General features: G+C 31.5%; 1 protein-coding gene across 1 annotated transcript; it reads left to right on the plus strand.

The window, feature by feature from the left end:
• The first annotated feature begins 11 nt into the window (after nucleotides 1–11).
• LOC134706441 (polyribonucleotide 5'-hydroxyl-kinase Clp1-like) lies at nucleotides 12–17568 on the plus strand. The gene is made up of 13 exons (XM_063565379.1): nucleotides 12–145; nucleotides 5547–5618; nucleotides 6922–7035; nucleotides 7724–7849; nucleotides 8568–8681; nucleotides 9384–9411; nucleotides 10513–10683; nucleotides 11424–11513; nucleotides 13819–13919; nucleotides 14723–14873; nucleotides 15445–15525; nucleotides 16184–16277; nucleotides 16588–17568. The coding sequence occupies exons 1-13, from the start codon at nucleotides 125–127 to the stop codon at nucleotides 16700–16702; spliced, it is 1278 nt and encodes a 425-aa protein (XP_063421449.1). The 5' UTR covers nucleotides 12–124; the 3' UTR covers nucleotides 16703–17568.
• Nucleotides 17569–20981: the final 3413 nt, after the last annotated feature.

A 20981-nucleotide genomic window follows, 5' to 3' on the forward strand; every position in this document is an offset into this window, starting at 1 on the left:
TTAACATAAAACAATTCAAATGTTTAAAGAGTAGTTTTCAAAATGGCAGCCCCCATGAGAAATAAATTTTGTTGAAACATATTTTTAGCAGAAGTTTTGCTGCTCATTGGCACAGGAATAAAACATGTCTGAAGAAAAGAAAGAGGTATTAAATATACACATTTATTTCACATTTTATTGCTTTAGAACACAAAGCTGATTTTAAGGAATCTGATGTACAGTAGTTGTCGTTTGTTTATGTAATATATAAGGTGACGGTACCCAAATTGCACCTATTTTGACAGTTTTTTCACCTACGTTTTTTTATGATCAAGAAATAAATGTTCTTAATGTGTTTATTTTGTAGCCCTATCCTTCTTTAATGTAAAGGTACACCAACTTAATTTTTAATCCATATTGATTCATACAAAAAATGGGTTTGAACCAACCTCCGAACTATCCATGATTCTGTAATGAGGAGTACCCAAATTGCATCCATGCTTAAATTCATATCGTCAAACGGCTTATAACCGAGCTTTTGTTTAATTTCTTCAAATATTTTGAGCAATTGGATATTAGTCCATGCTTACTCTTCATATTTTACGAAATGGATACTTTTAAAATATTGTATTTGCTAATTTTAAAAAGATGACGTTTTGATGACGTCGCATGATGACGTTTTCGTACATTTTGCTATTTCAGTAAACAGTCCATCTGTTGATAAATACTGTGAACGTTTTGTGTATATCTAAATATATTTACATATGTTGAAAGACGTACATAGTATCAAATAATAAAAATACAAATTGTTTAGTCTCTAGGAAATCTTGTAAGATTTCTGTTGCTATTTTTTCTAAATAGGTGCAATTTGGGTACTCTGTGCAATTTGGGTACCCTTACGTTACGTGTTTCTCGTTTCTCGTTTTGTTTATATAGATTAGACCGTTGGTTTTCCCGTTTGAATGGTTTTACACTAGTAATTTTGGAGCCCTTTATAGCTTGTTGTTCGGTGTGAGCCAAGGCTCCGTGTTGAAGGCCGTACTTTAACCTAGTCCTATAATATAAGACTCTGGAGGTTCATATCATTTACATTCAACGTTTTTTATCGGATATTATAAAAAACGTTGAATGTAAATGATATGAACCTCCAGAGTCTTATATTATAGGACTATACTTTAACCTATAATGGTTTAATTTTTAAATTGTTATTTGGATGGAGAGTTGTCTCATTGGCACTCACACCACATCTTCCTATATCTTTTGAACAAGAATTTGTACAGTAACAGATGAAATTATATCGTAGTTAGAACTACATCAGTAGTACTTAGATTAGAAGTTAGAACAAGAACATTTTTCTCTGTTCGTTATATTTTCTGTATAGCTTAGTATTTTTGAAACGAATCTTACATATGAAAGAGAACGATAAAATAAAATTGAGAATTTGTATGTCAACATGTCAAGCTGTTTTGAAATTGATGTATTTTTTAATTAAATTACTTATATGATCGACATATGTTATATTTTGGGTAATAAGTTGAATTGTTTTCTTCTGATTAATTCATTTGAGGCAGGCATTACATGTACCTGTGAATAAGGACGAAGTCTGTATGAATTGTTTTTTTTGTAACTTACATATTTGATTAAAAAGAAACAGATAATATCGTAACGTTTCCGATTTTGGTTCTGTTGTTAGGATTTTAATAATTACATAAGATGTTTGTTTCATTAGAATATATGTTATTCTGATTGGCTAACTGCACATCACATGTTATTTCTTCTACAATTGCATTACACAATAAAACTTTTTGATTATGATAGCACGAGGTGAAAAAATAAAGTGCACAGGTGAATTAAATAAAAAATTGATTAAATTCGTCTTTTCATGTTCCTAGCTAAAAAATGTAATTAAAAGTATTGAATGCTTCTTTTTGTAACTTTATAGGGTTGTAAAAGCGTTGACCGTACGTTCATTTCCGGGCTTCATACAAGATGTACTTCGGTCAACGCTTTTACACCCCAATAAAGTTACAAAAAGAAGCATTCAATTCTTAATTGGATTTTACTTGTGACATTATTTAAGTTATTACATCATGTTAAATATAAACAAAGAAACGCAATGCATCCGGTAGCGTTAATTCATATCAAAGACAAAGAATTATTAAAAATGAAATATAGGTTTTGTGTTCCTTGAGTTCCTATATTTTACTAGAGCAGTCTTCACGCCGAGTGGCAGCCCTGGCAGCCCAGGCTGGTAAAATTGCTCTCGGGCCTGTAAAAATCAATTCTCCAGGCCAACAGAATCTAACTAAAAGTTTTCAAAACTTGAGCTGTGGGCCTGTAGATTTAGCAGTTCAGCGTGAAGACTGCTAGAGTACTCAAAGTCTCACGACAACAAGACTGGAAAAAGGAAGTAGATTTATGCATTCTGCGCAAATGCAGGAATTAAAAAAAGTGACCCAAAAAAATATGAACAATTTTGCGTTCATTAGTACAATGAAAATTTCGGATTTTTTTTTTTTCATTGATTTTTACTGTAATAGTGCACTATTACTGTAATATGGGGTCCCCATATAAGTGTATGACTCATATTGAGTATATTCACACTGACACATAAATACCATAGCATTTCAGCTCTCCTCTATATATAGTTTAAAAATAAGTATTTTCAGTTATTAAAAATCCAATAATAACAATTTAGAAAATGGTGAAAATAGCCGGTGCCTGTTTGAACCCATCAAGGGTTGACAAACTGACTATTGACTGTCACAGTTTGGCAGTTGATCCTGATCTTCAGATCAATATTTAGTTTGACACCACATCTGGTATCTTTGTGCTTACTTGTAGTTTCTCTGGGTAATGTCACATTGTTTACTTTAGTTAAATTGTTTAGGCGCTGGATCAGAATTCTTCAAGGCTTAGTGTTTTCAAATCTGTTAAAAAAGAAACGGAAATACTGTAACGTTTTCAATTTTAGTTCTGTTGTTAGGGATTTTAGTTGTGACGTTATTTTAGTTATGACGTCATATTTAAGGTAAATAAAGAGACCCTATCATTAGGTAACGTTATTCCAGATCAAAGAATAATTAGGGCCCCGACTAAAAGTCGGGTCACCCTATAGTGATCAGTCTGTCCGTCCGTCTGTCCGTCCGTAACACTTTAACTTTGTGTCCGCTCCATATCTAGAAAACCATTATGATTTCATACTTTATACTTTACATGTTTATTAACCACCACCAGAGGGCGTGTCATGATGTATGTACAACTTTCTAGGTCAAAGGTCAAGGTAAAAAAACTTTGGTTTCAGTTGACAACCCTGTGTCCTGTGGTGATGATCGTGTCCGCTCTATATCTTGTGAACCCTTATGATTTCAAAGTTTATACTTGACATCCATTTTAACCAACACCAGAGGGTGTGTCATGATGTATGTACAACTTCCTAGGTCAAAGGTCAAGGTCAAAAACTTTGGTTTCAGTTGACAACCCTGTGTCCTGTGATGAAGATCGTGTCCGCTACATATCTAGATAACCGTTCTGATTTTATACTTAATACTTAACATGTTTATTAACCAACACCAGAGGGTGTGTCATGATGTATGTACAACTGCCTAGGTCAAAGGTAATGGTCAAAAACTTTGGTTTCAGTTGACAACCCTGTGTCCTGTGGTAAAGATCGTGTCCACTCCATATCTAGATAACCTTTATGATTTCAAAGTTTATACTTGACATCCATTTTAACCACCATCAGAGGGCGTGTCATGATGTATGTACCTAGGTCAAAGGTCAAGGTAAAAAAAACTTTGGTTTTAGTTGACAACCCTGTGTCCTGAGTAAGATTGTGTCCGCTCTATATCTTGGGAACCGTTTTGATTTCAAATATTATACTTGACATCCATTTTAACCAACACCAGAGGGTGTGTCATGATGTGTGTACAATTTCCTAGGTCAAAGGTCTGTCTGTCTGTTGGTCTGTCCATCGCTTACAATTTTGATTCACACTATATTTATTTACCCAACGTTATTGACAGCGGGGCCCACAGAGATGGCTTCCATCTCAATGATATCTAGTTAAAAATGAAATTGTTATTGTGTTCCTTCCTATATTTTACTGTACTGATATAATATATAATTTCACTCAAAGTCTCATGACAAACGATACCTAAAGAAGGAAGTAGATTATTGGGCAAATAAAAAAAAAATTATTGGTTTTTCTACTGTTATAAGGGACAAAGTCCCCTTATAAAGTGTTTAGTGCTTTCTTCTTTGCCATAATCACAGTATGGCGTGACAGATCCGCCTATCTGATGACGGTATTTATTTAGCCTATTGTATCTTGTATATATATATTAAATGACTGAATAAATAGTCAACGATAAATCTTAAGGGGGGATGGAGTAAATCTTACGGGGCGATGGATATATATATACAAGTAAAAAAGTAATACTATCTTCATTTCTGGAATTTCTCAGGACTTCTATGTGCTAATAGAATTTTTAGTTGTTTGTCCTTTCCAGATGTGACCATTATTTTTACTCACCATTTAAGTGTTATTTCATGGACAATGAAAATCTCACTTGTCTTTTATCTTCAGAACAGATCTCATTCACAAGCCCAAAAGGCAGCTTTTTTTTAAAAGGCCTTGCACAATTACTGAAGATCTTGGCGCAATAGACTCCTTTTTAGTTTGATGCATTTCCGTCAGAGACTCTGGTATTAGTGAACATCATTTGTGCGTTTAGGGGCATCGTCACTTCCGCTCCAATGTTGTGGAGTGGTTGGAAAATTATAATACTATATTGAACAAATTATTCGGCAAATTAAATTCTCACAATTGACAATAAGCACTGCTGTCATTAGGGAATCGTGACTACATACTTACAAAACATACATTATTTCTAGTTTTATCTGCACAATGAAGATCCCTAAGATGCTTGATGAATGTTCAAAGTGCAATCCCCTCTATCTGGTAAATGATGTCATAAAGACGTGCAAAATTGACAAGTTTTTTCCGGTGAAGGATGAACTCTAAAGTGGTCTATTAGTTTCTCTGTGGAATTAATCAGATAAAACATCAAACTCCAATGAAAAATTATGAGCTAACCTGATAAAAATTGTAAAAGGCATGTTTTTACATCGATTGTAAAAAAACAAACTTATACAAGTAATAATAAAGGGAAGATTATTCAAACATTATAAGAAAAAATTAACAAAGCATTTACTCATAACTTCATAAGTATATTATTATTAATTTCTTCAAGTAAACAAAGATTACTTTTACAAGAAGTACTCCTGACATTTAGAGCATGTCCAAACCAGAGATATATTTTGATCTCATTGTTTCCTAATTCATTTATCAAAGTAGCTAGATATATTGATGGGATTGTGTGGGTACACCCTCTTCGAGTTCCTAGGCATGTTTTCCCCTATATAATACGGTAGACACAAATAGTGTTCAAACTGTTGTTAACTTGTTACATCTGTTATTAATCAGTACAGAACTTTTTTTATTGTTACGTTTTTACATGTAAGGTCAATCATAGTTTTTAAGGTGACAATTTGATTTATTACAGGAGGAATATAGGTTAGAGAAAGATCAGGAGCTTAGATTTGAAGTAGAAGCCAGAGCTACAGCTTCTTTAGAGGTATTTTAACGGTCAGGAAATATCCTGCAATAACTACAATATTTACCTCTATATGTATATACAAAGATTGAGGGACATGAATATTATGAATTAAAAAAAAACACCAAAATAACAAAACTTGAAAGATTGACATACTGAAATAACAACAGTTTAGCTTCAGTTTAAAGTATTTATATTGCATAAAACAAACAAAAGTGTATAGGTGATTCATTACAACAAATTCCATAGGCTTTAGATGAACATGTATGGCTCGCTAATAACACAGAGAATTAAAATTCTATGGAAAAGCCATAGCTATTAATGTTATGGTTATTTTGATAACAGAGTGCTTGCTTGAGAATTATAACACAAGTTACTTATTTTCATGATTGATATATATACTAAAAACTAATGTGTGAAATTTGAAAATGTGTCCTGGGTAGAACATAGTAATAGGCTTTGCAGCCACAGAGGTAAATTTGTAGTAATAAGAGTGGATAGCTTAAAAGATAAATGTATTATGACAACACACACATCAAACTAAAGACTTCAGAATATTGTTAAAACAACATCAGAGAGCTTTAGTGTTAAATTTGTATTAAACAACATCAGAGAGCTTTAGTGTTAAATTTGTATTAAACAACATCAGAGAGCTTTAGTGTTAAATTTGCATTGTTGAAACAACATCAGAGAGCTTTAGTGTTAAATTTGTATTGTTAAACAACATCAGAGAGCTTTAGTGTTAAATTTGTATTGTTAAACAACATTAGAGAGCTTTAGTGTTAAATTTGTATTGTTAAACAACAATGGAATGCTTTAGTGTTAAATTTGCATTGTTAAACAACATCAGAGAGCTTTAGTGTTAAATTTGTATTGTTAAACAACATTAGAGAGCTTTAGTGTTAAATTTGCATTGTTAAACAACATCAGAGAGCTTTAGTGTTAAATTTGCATTGTTAAACAACATTGGAGAGCTTTAGTGTTAAATTTGCATTGTTAAACAACATCAGAGAGCTTTAGTGTTAAATTTGCATTGTTAAAACAACATCAGAGAGCTTTAGTGTTAAATTTGTATTGTTAAACAACATCAGAGAGCTTTAGTGTTAAATTTGCATTGTTAAACAACATCAGAGAGCTTTAGTGTTAAATTTGCATTGTTAAACAACATTGGAGAGCTTTAGTGTTAAATTTGCATTTTTTTAAAAAAACAGCAGAGAGCTTCAGTGTTAGAAATAAAACTTCTTTTACAGGGGTAAACTAGAAAAATGTTTAATAAAATAGCTATATGCTTTGTTTTAATGTTGATTGCACTTTTATTTTCTAGCTTCTTGATGGAATGGCAGAAATATTTGGTACAGAACTGACAAAAGGAAAGAAATATTTATTTGAATCTTGTTCCAAAGTAGCTGTTTATACATGGCATTCATGTGTTGTTAAAATATCCTTTGTGTAAAACTACACATGAAATATATACATGTGTTTTATATGTAAATTAAAATATAATACCAGAACATAATATGTAAAGAATGTAAACGGACATTCAACAATGACATATAGGCAGAATTTGTAAAAAGTATCATACCACAACTTTTATATGTAAACAGAACCATGAAATGTTGATAATACTGGGACTTATATGTAGTTATATTTTTCGTTGTTTATATTTTTTCAGACAACCTGAAAATTTAGCTTTGGTAAAATTTCTCCGCTTATATAACAAAACTTACAATCTATACTGAAGATGGTTCAATCTATTTCCTATTTCTGTTTAGATACATCATTTATTTTGTTTTCAAATGGTTTTTGAAATGATACCTTCTGAAAAATGATATGTGACTGATTAGATACTTTGAATTCATAACAACGTGTTTGCAGCAGTTTATTTACAATGAAGTGTCGTTGATAACTTTTATAAAAATGGATTTCCAGTGTCATGTATTCACTCCCATGAAAAGTCAATATTTCTGACGGAAAATTTAACCCTAAGTAGAAATTCTAGATAAAATTTATTAAAATGTTACAAGTAAAGATTACAAAAATGTAGCTTATTTAGAAAATCTTCAATGAATCCCAACTAAAATCTCAAACATGTATAAAAACATAATTTGACCTTAACAGCTGTGTATTTAGAAGGTAGAACAGAAGTGGCGTACATTGCTGATGGCACTCCCATGACAGTTTATGTCAATGTCCATGCAGCACTTGAACAAATGAGACAGAAGGCAGATGAAGAAAGATCAAGAGGACCAAGAGTACGTATTTTATATCATACAAAAATTGAGGTTAGAATAGAGTTAAAAAACAAATAAAACTTTCAATATTCTCCATTGAAATTTTTATAATTTATATTTTGAATTGTTATTTCATATAACCAAAAACTATATGATAACTGACATTAAAAAAATGTCAAAATAAGGCACACATATGTGCAGGGTTCTCGCTAAGGATTTTTAAAGTTGAGTCCAGGGACTTGTCATTTTTGGCCATAGTGAGTCGAACAGCAAGAAGAATATATTTTATTGCAATATAAAGTAATATTTTAGTCTCCATGGCCTAACAGAACAGTTAAATGACATTAAATTCAGATTACTTTTAAACTTTTGCTATAAAATGATGATATTTGTGTTTGACTGTGTTCATTTTATACAAAATATTTCAATCTTGATGCATCTGTGGACTAGCCAGTTTTGAAAATGGTGAGTTCAGACAGATTTTGATAAGCACAGGACTCATGGACTCTCCATATCGAAAACCCTGTGCAAAATAATATGCAAAATTAAAAAAAATAACACCACATAAATTATAAACAGGGAACAAATATAACTCTTAAAAGAGTTTTAAAAGTGATGGCATGTCTTATTTCAAGTATTAAGGATAAATCGTTTCTATGATGAACTTTCACAAATCGACCATGCAATATCATCATCAATCAGATCTTGTCTCATTTTATCAATATTTTTATATTTGTAGGTAATGGTTGTAGGTCCTACAGATGTTGGGAAGAGTACATTATGTCGCCTGTTGTTGAATTATGCAGCACGACTAGATAGGGCATCTGTTTATGTTGATTTAGATGTTGGACAGGTAAGCATTATTTTAAAAGAATTTTTAGCTTAAACCTCTGTTTGGAAAGAAAAAAGGTTATCATGCTCACCACTAATTAAGTTTATTTGTTAGACCATATATAATTGCATGACATCAACTATAATATGTTTATATAGAAAAGTAAAATAACTTAACTACCTGTACCGGATAGATATATATAAATTTTTAAAAGTTTTGATAGAAAATTTTGCAAGTTTTTAACCTTAGCAAGGTTTTTTACTCCTCTCCAATGTTTTAACTACTTTAGGTCACCATTTTCCATTTTCTTTTGCTCTTTAACTTCTGACTATTAGTGTATCTGTTTAAAAGTTTATCATAGAAATGAGGCATTCTTTTAATAATAACAAAAGAACTTCTGTATAAAAAGTGCCTTTGCTAGACATTTTCAAACCAAATACAGTTAGATTGGTCGAATTTATAATTGAAACCATTAATTAACATGAAATATAAAAAAGAAGGTGTGGTATAATTGACAATGAGACAACTCTCCACAAGAGACCAAGTGACACAGAAATTAACAACTTTAGGTCATTATACAACCTTCAACAATGAGAAAAGCCCATACTGCATAGTCAGCACAAGTGCATTTGATAAAAAGAGAAATGTTTTTCTCATACAGACATTTATAAAGGACCATTTTGTAACAAATTAAGTATTTCTTTGATGTGTTCTGTTTTGTAGGGAGAAGTATCCATTCCAGGAACAATAGGTATGTCAATGATAATAAAACAGTAGACACAGGTACCAAATTAAAACCTTGCTATGTTTGTTATACAAGAGAATGAAATATTGCCTAAAGTTCATTTTAATAACAGATTGTGTAAACATATTTCATCAATTTTCATGTGATATATTATTTCTCCACTCCTAACATTTAAGTTTAGGTTATTATATATAATGCTCAGCAAGCTACTTGTTTTTATGCCCCATTGATGGGCATTATGTTTTCTGTCTGTGGATCCGTTTCTTCGTCCGTCCGTCTGTTCGTCCATTTGTTTGTCCGTTCATAGGTCTGTTTGTTCGTTCGTCTGTCTGGTCCAGGTTAAAGTTTGTGGTTGAGGTAGTTTTTGATAAATTCCAATCAACTTCAAACTAAGTACACATGTTTCCTGTGATATGATCTCTCTAATTTTAATACCAAAGTAGAGATTTCCCCCCATTTCCACAGTCCACTGAACATAGAAAATGATAGTGCCAATGGGGCATCCGTGTACTGGGGACACATTCTTGTTATTTTATAAAGTTAACATTAAGAATGTTTAGCCTAACGCTGTATTTAAAGATAGGAACATTATTTTACAGCTTATTGCACAGATAACATTGAGATAATTTGATTGTGTAAAAAAACAAACAGTGTTGAGTGGAGAAATATTGTACCACAAACCAATGCAGTCATAGAATCTATGTTTATTTGTTTTTTTCAATCGTCAGTATAGTTTTTTCTAATTTAAACATTACTCACTATAGGACCACACTGTATATTCAGCTATAAAAGGCCCCAAACTGACAAATGTAAAACCAACCAAACGAGAAAACTAACAGTCTAATTCATGTATAAAATAATGAACAAAAAACAAATATATAACACAGCAACAAATGATAACCACTGATTTTACAGACTCCTGACTTGTGACAGGCACATATAGAACGTGACAGGGTTAAACTCAAAGGGGTCAACCCTTAACCTGTGACAGTGGTGTAATAGTACAACATAAGACTACATGTAGGCCTTTTTATGAGTATAAATATCAATCCTTGTTATCTGTGTTATGCATAGTATCAATTCTTGATTATTTTTCTGTAATTATAGGTGCAGCAGTGGTAGAAAGACCTGCAGAGATCGAAGAAGGCTACAGTCTGAATGCTCCATTAGTATTCCATTATGGTCATACAAGTCCATCATCCAATTATCCTTTGTTTAAAATGCTGGTATCAAGAATGGCAGAATGTGTTAATAAAAAAACAGAAAAATCAAAAAAGTGTAAGTGATTCTGTAAATTCAGAAATTATTGTGTGAATTTATTGTGAATTATCATCATTTGTACCCTAACCATTTTGTATCTCCAATTTCCTACCCTGGCACAAACTATATGTACCCTAACCATTTTGTATCCCCCATTTCCTACCCTGGCACAAACTATATGTACCCTAACCATTTTGTATCCCCCATTTCCTACCCTGGCACAAACTATATGTACCCTAACCATTTCATACATTGACCACTTAGTACCTTGACCACTTCGTATCTCATGGAAAATTGAAATGTTTATATTTGAATTTCCATAACTTATTTAATCAAAAGCATGGTTTATAAATCTGTTACAAAAATATAAACAATTATGAACAAGGGGAGATAACTCTAAACTCATAATGTAATTTGCCTTCACCAAAAATAATTTTTTATAATGTTTTAAATGTTGCCAAATGAAAGCAATCTTAAGTCATATGTGCTCACAGGCACTCTGGTAAATAATTATGAAAAGCCTCTTTAGTTTTCATAGGCGGATCTGGGGGGCCTGGGTGAACCCCCCTTTAGGGCAGTCAGCCCCCCCCCCCTTTATGAAAAGTCCTGGATCTGCCATTGGTTATATTTTACTTTGATTTTAATTATATTGGTGAATTGTGACAATTTACTATGTAAAATAACAAAGTATGACATATATTGATAATTATTTTTACACATAACTGACAAAATTAAACACTAAGTTTATTTATTTGTAGGTAATGTTAGTGGTTGTATAATTAACACAGGAGGTTGGATAAAGGGAGCCGGATATGATTCTCTGAAACACATAGCTGGATCATTTGAAGGTAGGTAATTACACATAAATCATATAAACACATGGCTGGATCATTTGAAGGTAGGTAAATACACATAAATCATATAAACACATGGCTGGATCATTTGAAGGTAGGTAAATACACATAAATCATATAAACACATAGCTGGATCATTTGAAGGTAGGTAAATACACATAAATCATATAAACACATAGCTGGATCATTTGAAGGTAGGTAAATACACATAAATTATATAAACACATGGCTGGATCATTTGAAGGTAGGTAAATACACATAAATTATATAAACACATGGCTGGATCATTTGAAGGTAGGTAAATACACATAAATCATATAAACACATGGCTGGATCATTTGAAGGTAGGTAAATACACATAAATTATATAAACACATGGCTGGATAATTTGAAGGTAGGTAAATACACATAAATCATATAAACACATGGCTGGATCATTTGATGGTAGGTTAATACACATAAATCATTAAAGCACATTGCTGGATCATTTGAAGGTAGGTAAATACACATAAATTATATAAACCCATGGCTGGATCATTTGAAATCTATGTGAAAGATTTTAACTGATTTAGTCATAAAAAACGCTCCGATTCAGGAGGCTTGCGGGTTTAAGATTTTTCTGAAAAAAACAAAACATTAATTTTCCATTACAAATTTTATTTATTACCTTTAGTAGTGGTTACTTTTTCGTGTGGTACAAAAACCATTCCAAAAAATCGATTTGTGTTGGCCCCAGGTGACTTTTAAAATGTAGATACCATTTAAAAAGCTCCAAATTATCTCCCTTTGGTGCAAAAATGACATATTTTGGCATTAAAATTGAACTTTATTAACTCATCGGTGACCTACATTTTTATTGTTGTTTTCGAATAAGCTGTACATAAACTAACTAATTGTGAAATTTAAGTGATTTCTGTAATTTACTTCTTTTTTATTTGGATATTACCGCTATTTCTCCTATTAGTTCAACAGAAAAAAAGGACATTAACAAAAATATATGCTTCTTTCAAAGGCTGATTGTGAGCCTAAATGAACGGTGACCCAATTTTTGAATTTCATTTTTCTATTAAGTATAAGATAAAGTTCAATTATTGAAAAATATAAAGAAATCCTATATTAAATAAAAAAAGGAGTAAATTCAGTAAGACTCCTTTTTGGCCCCAAAATATAGCAGTTTTAGAAAATTGTGAAAATGTAATCGTTAATCTTTTGGAAGGTAAAATGCTTCTACATAAATATGAGCTGTTTTTGACAATACAATGCACAAATATCGCGTTCTAGCATCATTAAGTCATGCTAAATTACTGATATCTTCAAAAGTTTAGCATTTTGGTTAATATTTAGATGGTTTTTGTCTTAAATGAAAGTGGCTGCATTTGTGTTCATTCATAATATTGAAATCTAAGTTTTATTTGATGGAAATACAAAACATATATAAAGGTTGAGGATGAACACAGATGCGGCCACTTTCATTTTTGACAAAAACAATCTGAAAAGAGATGTTTTTTGGCATATTTGATAGATTTTTCATATTTAAGCTAGAATCAGAGCCTTTTTAAGGACTAAATCAGTTAAAATCTTTCACATACACTAATTGAATCAATTGAAATAGACACATAAATGTTAAAAAAGTGTCCAAAAACTTTCATTAGATGAACCTTAAATTTGAGGCCAAAATCGGATTTTAATGGCTAAAAGATTACATTTTCACAATTTTGTAAAACTGCTTTATTTTTGGGCCAAAAAGGGGTCTTACTGAACCTACTTCTTTGACAAACTCAGCTTGATTTCAACCAAATTAAGGACCAGGAAACACAGAGCACAGGCCTGGACAAACTTAATATTCAAACGAGACATGTGAAACATCTTAACAAACATTATTTTAAAAGATCTTTGTTGTCGACTTATGCGCTCTATGTTTCCTGTACAATAATCTATGGAAATTTACCAATTTTCATTGATTTTTTCATGAAAAATGAGTATGAGTACAACTTATGAAGTCAAAAAACACAGAAACGTAAAATTTTCAACAAAATGGCTTATTTCCTATCTAGTCACTGTATTAGCTTTAATTTATTGTGATATTGGTCAATAAATCAGAATTTCAAATTTCGCAAAAAAAAGGCGGCCATTTTAGGACCTTACCAAACATACTCCTTTAGACCCCATGATTAGTTTTGTTGTTTAACAATGTGGTACTGGTATACATATGACATTTTTAACTTTCTTCAGTATTATCAACACACATCTAAATCTTTTAATTTTACACACCATTTAATTGATATTATTCTCTTTACAGTGGATGTCATACTGGTGTTGGGACAAGAGAGGTTATATAGTGAACTGAAAAGAGATATGCCTGATTTTGTTAATGTTATTCTTTTACCCAAATCTGGTGGTGTAAGTTATTAAAAAGATAAAAGTGTTGTAAATATTCTATTATGTGCAATAATTTAATAAAAAAATCAAATATTATATTTACATGTTCAGTTTTGCACTAGTTGCATTAAGATGAAGTTTGCAGCATTTGCTTTCTTTTTCACAACAGTAATAAGTAAAAGAGGGACGAAAGATACCAGAGGGACAGTCAAACTCATATATCAAAAATAAACTGACTACGCCATGGCTAAAAATGAAAAATACAAACAGACAAACAATAGTACACATGACACAACATATAATAAAACTAAAGAATAAGCACCAGGAACCCCACCAAAAACTGGGGGTGCTCTGAAAGGGTTAGCAGATCCTATCCACATTTGGCACCCATCGCGTTGCTCATGTTATAACGAATCCGGTAAATAGTCTATTTCGGTAGGTCAAATTCATGAAAGGGAAGTGGATTGTAGTTAAAACATAAGGAACACATCCGATATCATCTGATAATAAATACAGTAATAGATGTATGGTTTGAATCTTTTACATAAAACAGTAAAAACCAAAAGCTTGAACAAAATAAACAGATTATATAGATAGTAGAATGTCATTACAAAGAAATAATAAGACAATAAGGCACATTTTGAATAAAGTATATTTTGCAAATTGCAGAAGAATTTGAACGCATTGTTTTCTGTTTTAATAACGCTATCATCATTTGTTTTCCTTTTAAAAACGCTATCATCATTTGTTTTGTGTTTTAAAATATCTATCATCATTTGTTTTGTGTTTTAAAAACGCTATCATTATTTGTACACTTTTTATAGGTTGTGGAAAGAAATCAGCACCAAAGAAGTGATTTCAGAGATCAAAAAGTACGGGAATATTTTTATGGACCAAAGAAAAATGGGGATGATTCTTTCTTTCCTCATCCAACAGAAGTCAGCTATAATGATATTAAATTATACAAAATAGGAGGTAATATGTTACTTTGTCTGCAAGATAAAATCCTTTTACGATTCCATACAATTACTGCTGATTGACTTTTAGTATTTCCCTCTAAAAATCTGTAATTTGTTTTATTAATTCAAACTATACAACTGGTCAGATGTTTTTACTTAACTGCTTTATGAGAACACCAGACTTGTAATCAGTGTTATAAGTGCAGGTAAAAAAATCAGATTAAACTTAGATTTCCACAGGAGCATTTTTTTTTATTGACAAATTTGTGCCATGGAAAAAAGAAAGTATTATTTCAAATTTGCTTATGCATAAAATGCACAAATGCAATTCTAAAGATTCTATTGAACAATTCATTAAAACACATAGAAATCATAAATATCACAGCGGTTTAAGTCTTACACCAGAGTACTGGAGGTTTCTTTTAATTTATAGGAGTACCTGGTTAATTTACCTAAAATTTTTAAAAAATATAAGATTTATTAATTTTGTTCTTTTAAGGAGTTAATAATCCATCCATCCCCTTCAAACAGTGAATGTAAAATGTTCTTTAAAAGAGCAGTTTAAATCTTTTGTGACAATATTTCAGCACCAGCCTTGCCGGACTCCATGTTACCTCTAGGAATGAAGAAAGAAGATAATAAGACCAAGCTAGTGCCTTTACAACCAGGTAAATATTCTTATAATAGCTCATTCTTAGCCAACCTCATTTATATGAAATTAGAACAGATATGGTATGATTGACAATGAGACAGTTATTCACCAGAGACCAAATAAAGTAGATTGAAGTATCTCTAAGAAATCATAGGGCCTTCAACAATAAACAAAAGCCATACCCTAAAGTTACCCATAAAAGTCTCTGAAATTATAAAATGTAAAACAGTTTTAACCAGAAAAAAACAATGGCCTGATTTCTGTCCAAAAAATAAGATTAAAACAAATATGTTAAATAGTGACCAATGACAACCTCTAAATCAAAGGTTTCTGACTTCGGACAGTCAGACATAGAATTAAACTGCTAAGATAGTGACCAACGACAACCTCTGAATCAAAGGCTTCTGACTTGGGACAGTCAGACATAGAATGTGGCTGGGTTATAAAATGTTTGTGATGTTAAACCACCCCCTAGAAAGGAACTTTGTAATACAAACAACATAACAGTATACCCAAAAAGCCTGAATTTACTATTAAATATGTATTTTCAAAACTGGTATCTTGCACATGAATCAAAGTGGTCAGCATTTTAAAATTTACAAACATACTAAGTCAGTCTTACCTGTGTGTTAAACAATATATGTATCAGATAAAGCTTTATTATATATTTTCAGGAACCAATATTTTACATCATGTATTTAGTGTCAGTACTGCTAAATCAATAGAAGATGCTGTGTTAGAGTGTAATGTCTACGGCCATGTTGTTATGTAAGTAGTGTGATATAAAACTACACAGTCTATGGATATGTGAATACAATACCTGTCCCTTTTCACTCAATTTTTGCAAAATCAGCTCATGGCGCAGCTGTTTATTTACAAAATTAAGACTTCAGTTAACTTAGAAATAGGAAGACATATTAAATCTATTAAGATATTTTTTAAATTTTGTTTAAAGTAACCTTTGGATACTTCACAATAAAGCAATGAATTAAAAGTACATAAACTGAGTAATTTTTGTGTTTTAAAAAAGGTATCTCTTAGAAATCTGATATAACTATGTATTTATTTTTGTCAACAGATCAGGGATAGATCCAGATAAACAGACTGCAACAGTGTTATCACCTTCACCAGAGAAACTTCCGTCATCTATTTTACTTCTAATGGACATGCAGTTTATGGATATAGATATCTAATATCAACTTACAAAAAAGACATGCAGAATAGTTTATGGACAGGAATATCTAATATTACTGTGTTCCAACAATTAGCACCTAGTGGGAGAGATTCTATGTACAGATATCTGGTCTGTGATTAAAACATTAACAGCAATATGTTGTTAATGGATTGACCTTTTGTTTTGTCCTCCTCAGTGGATTATGATCTGGCCACTGAACCAACTGGTGTGGACAGCTAGCTTATATTGCCACCAAGCCCAGAAAATAAGGACTGGATAAAAGAGATAAGAGTAACTTAATTATTAATGTTATTGTTAGTTTTTTTAATATTTTCATAATTATCATCCATTCATTTTGTATATATGTGTTATAATTGTGTAATATCATATTTCTGTCTGATTTACATAAGTGAAAACAAAGTTGTTACATGTATAAATGGGTCTGAGTGGCATCTGAGTAAATAATACATTTTCATGATTAGGGCTATTCTGGGATAAGTTGTACATGAAAAGGGATTTAAATCCCACCTCATACCTGCTTTCCATGCAAAGTTAGTTTGAGGTCTAAAAATCATTTAAATTATGCTTTTTTATTGTGGACATAAAAATACTTGGCATTTGTTCTGACATGCATCAGTCTGTCCATGTGAGCACTTGCTTTTTAAAGAATTTTATGAAATGCATGGACAATGTTGATATCTTGGAGTATAACAAAATTCAGTGCTGATAAAATAATTTATGGAGTTATGCCCTTGTTTTGTTTTTTTTGTTGAAAATTGTATTGTATCCTCCCAATCCTGTTTCTACTATTTTTACTGGAGTTATGTCCCTTTGAAATATGAATTAATTGGCAAATTTTGGTGCAAGTGCTCTCATATCCTCCTTCAAGGCACAGGCACTTGTCTCAAAAAAAAAAATCCTATATACCTTAATATAACACAAGGTACTTAACTAATTTTTTTGAAAAATGACACCCAGTCCCGAATTCACATTATTTTTTTATTTCTCGGTTGTCAAACCTCCTTAAAGTTAATATGCCGTAAATCTAAATTGATTTATCTACACAATGGTATATGACACGACTATCATTGTTGTCGGGATCATTGGTAGCAGGCCTCAGAAGTCGGTCAACGGGATGTTTTTTGCATTCGTCTCAATTTTTGGCAACACCCAGCCCGCAGTGATTGAATTATTATAAAAAAAATATTAAAATAAAAACTGTTAGCTTCCCTCTGACTATGAATTATTACCTTTATTGTAAATTCTTTACAGATTATGTGAAACAAACCCAAATAACTTTGTTATGAAACACACGTGTACACAACGACACTAATGTAGAGTTATAAATTGACCAAAATTTCCCACATTTATTTTTAGCCAGACGATTGACCAATGAGAAACCAGTATAAAATTACATGCGGACCGGGTGTTGCCAAAAATTGAGACGAATGCAAAAAAACATCCCGTTGACCGACTTCTGAGGCCTGCTACTAATGATCCCGACAACAGTGATAGTCGTGTCATATACCATTGTGTAGATAAATCAATTTAGATTTACGGCATATTAAGTTTAAGTAGGTTTGAAAACCGAGAAATAAAAAAAATGACGTGAATTCGGGACTGGGTGTCATTTTCTAAAAAATTAGTTAAGTACCTTGTGTTATATTAAGGTATATAGGAAATTTTTTTTTTTGAGACAAGTGCCTGTGCTTCAAGGTCAGACTTTTATGATAATCATCTCAATGTTTATATCGGTTATGACTTGTACAAGTTTGTAAATAGGTGCAGGTCAACCTTGTTTATAACAGATATGAATGTCCCTTGGAGCTGTTTAAAACATTGTATTGTGAGAGCCTTCACAACTGGATTTCGTGTTCCTTTTTTATAAAATTGAAATCAAATGTGTACTCAAATAATTTTTCACTCAAACTTAGTATAAGTGTCAATCAACTCTTTGTGTTATGATGATTAACGATAGAAGTTAAATAGGAAATGGCATCATGCCTACATTCATTTCTTAGAATAAACTCGTAGTTATAACATGCATCCTGCCTACATTTCTTGAGTAAAAAACTGATTGGCACTATTGCCCTTTGGGGAAATGAAACAATCACTGGCATTTAGAACATTAAGGAAGTCTTCTTTTAATTTTTTACTAATTAGACAGTATTTTAATATCTATAGCTATTTTTAAGAGATTGATGACTTTAATACATGTACCTGCCTGTATGAATGATTTAAATTCTGTGAGTAGGTAACCTTAGTAACTTTTTACATGTTTATACTGTTCTACAATCTTGAAGTTACATGTAGTTATAAAACATGCCATTAAAAAAAACGCAAAGCAGACATACACAGCAATTTAAACTACAATTTACAACATTTTTTTTGAACTATATTTAAGATAAGATAACAAATGGCAGAAAGATGATGTAATGTTTTATTTTCAAACTGGTAGACAGAAAGCAATATTGTTTTATCAGCTTTGAGATTGTATAAAAATTAAAAAAATAATTATGTCAAGACAATTAGTTTTAATATTATTATTGCCTTTTATGACACTTTTTATGTTTTTTCTTGGGCTTTGAACAATATTTTGGTGTAATTTGTGTGTTTAGTTAAATTGTTAGTTGGTTTATTGTTGTCAAGTTCTGATCTGAGTTGAGCTTTTTCAGCTAATTTTCAAATATAAACGTTAAATAAGAGGTTTGCCAATGAGATTATTATCCATTAAAGAACAAATCACAATATGTGAACAAATCACAAGATGTGAACAATAACAGATTTGACTTTAAACCATTACAGGTATGGCTTTGAACAATAAGCAAAACTCATACTGAATACCAGGGTAGTAAACCATAAAAGAGAAAATGTGAAACAATTCTTATAGTAAAACAGAATTTTTTTTCAAGAAAACCAACACTTAATATTGTGCTTATGATTACAGACAAAAAGCATGTGACTTGGTTACACAATATTTGTGAGCGCTCAAATGCTCCCTTATCTTGGAGCATGCATATGAAGTATATATCTCTCCGTTAATACAGCATTTGAAATCATTCTTTCAAATATATTGCCAACACCATTACCAGTGGGCTGATCATGATGGAACATCTATTTCTCTGATAACAACAGATATGTCCCAATTGTCACAACAATCCAGTCAACTTTTCTTGATAAGAGGACAAAAGATACTAGAGAGACATTCACACTCATAGATCGATAACAAACTGACAACGCCATGGCTACAAAAGAAATAGACAAAGACAAATAATAGTACACAAGACACAACATAGAAAACTAGAGACTAAGTAACACGAACCCAACAAAAAACTGGGGGTAATCTAAGGTGCTCTGGAAAGCTAAGCAAATCCTGCTCAACATGTTTCTTATATTATTATAAACCCGGTAAATATCTTATTCGTTTTTTTATATTCGCGAAAAGGGAACAGGATTGTAGTAACGACATAAGGAACATATCTGATATCATCTGTGAAACGGATAATCCGTAATGAACAACCAACTAGTGATGGCGTCCATAAAAAAGATCATGATAGGAAATACAAGCCCAGGAATATCCTATCAATTGGGAAACTTATACTCTGTATGCAGGCGCTGCTGGACTGTTGCTATATAGAAATGTTCTCAACCGACCCTCATTGTCAATTTCTAGATGAATGTCAAGATATGAGGCCGACTTAAATGTATCTGTTATATCTGCCATCTCTAGTTTGATGGAATAGATGCGTTCAACAGTGTCACCAAATTTTGAATTATTCAATGAGAGAACATCTATATAGCGGAAAGTAAAGTTAAAGGATATTGCTAACTCCTTGTCTTTCTTCCTAAGAAGTTCAACTACCGAATTGATACTCATCACCTGGTTTGCACTTACAAGGACTTAAGGCCACCCATGGAATTTTACCCTTCCGCTTGTATCAACAAAAACAAGTGGCAACTGGCAAAACAAAATTGTATTTTATAAAAGACCAAATTAGCAGAAACACGCTGATACCAATTATTAATACTGGTTATACATTTATTTTATTCTATATTTTTCCTTTTCATCGCTCTATTTGTTATCAATGGTTTATAGTTATTAAGTTGTTTTAGATGATTTATAAATCTTGTAACACCTGTTATTATAAATCGATCTGATGAATGACAAAATTGTACGTTCACAAACTTTTGTTTCAAGTGTTTTAGATTAAAGTAGCACAATACAAAGATTTTTTTTACTCCCAATCACTTACCTTTAAAATGCTGTTACTTTTTTATGAATGCATAGAAAATAATAA

This window comes from Mytilus trossulus, chromosome 2, assembly GCF_036588685.1.
Source record: "Mytilus trossulus isolate FHL-02 chromosome 2, PNRI_Mtr1.1.1.hap1, whole genome shotgun sequence".
In the NCBI taxonomy this organism is placed as follows: Eukaryota; Metazoa; Mollusca; class Bivalvia; order Mytilida; family Mytilidae; genus Mytilus; species Mytilus trossulus.

Bases quoted from the DNA above. Each gene is read 5' to 3' on its own strand.
- LOC134706441 (XM_063565379.1), top strand. From the start codon at position 125: ATGTCTGAAGAAAAGAAAGAG. The intron at 146-5,546 runs GTATTAAATATA...GATTTATTACAG, and splicing joins TGTCTGAAGAAAAGAAAGAG to GAGGAATATAGGTTAGAGAA. The intron at 14,874-15,444 runs GTAATATGTTAC...ACAATATTTCAG, and splicing joins TAAATTATACAAAATAGGAG to CACCAGCCTTGCCGGACTCC.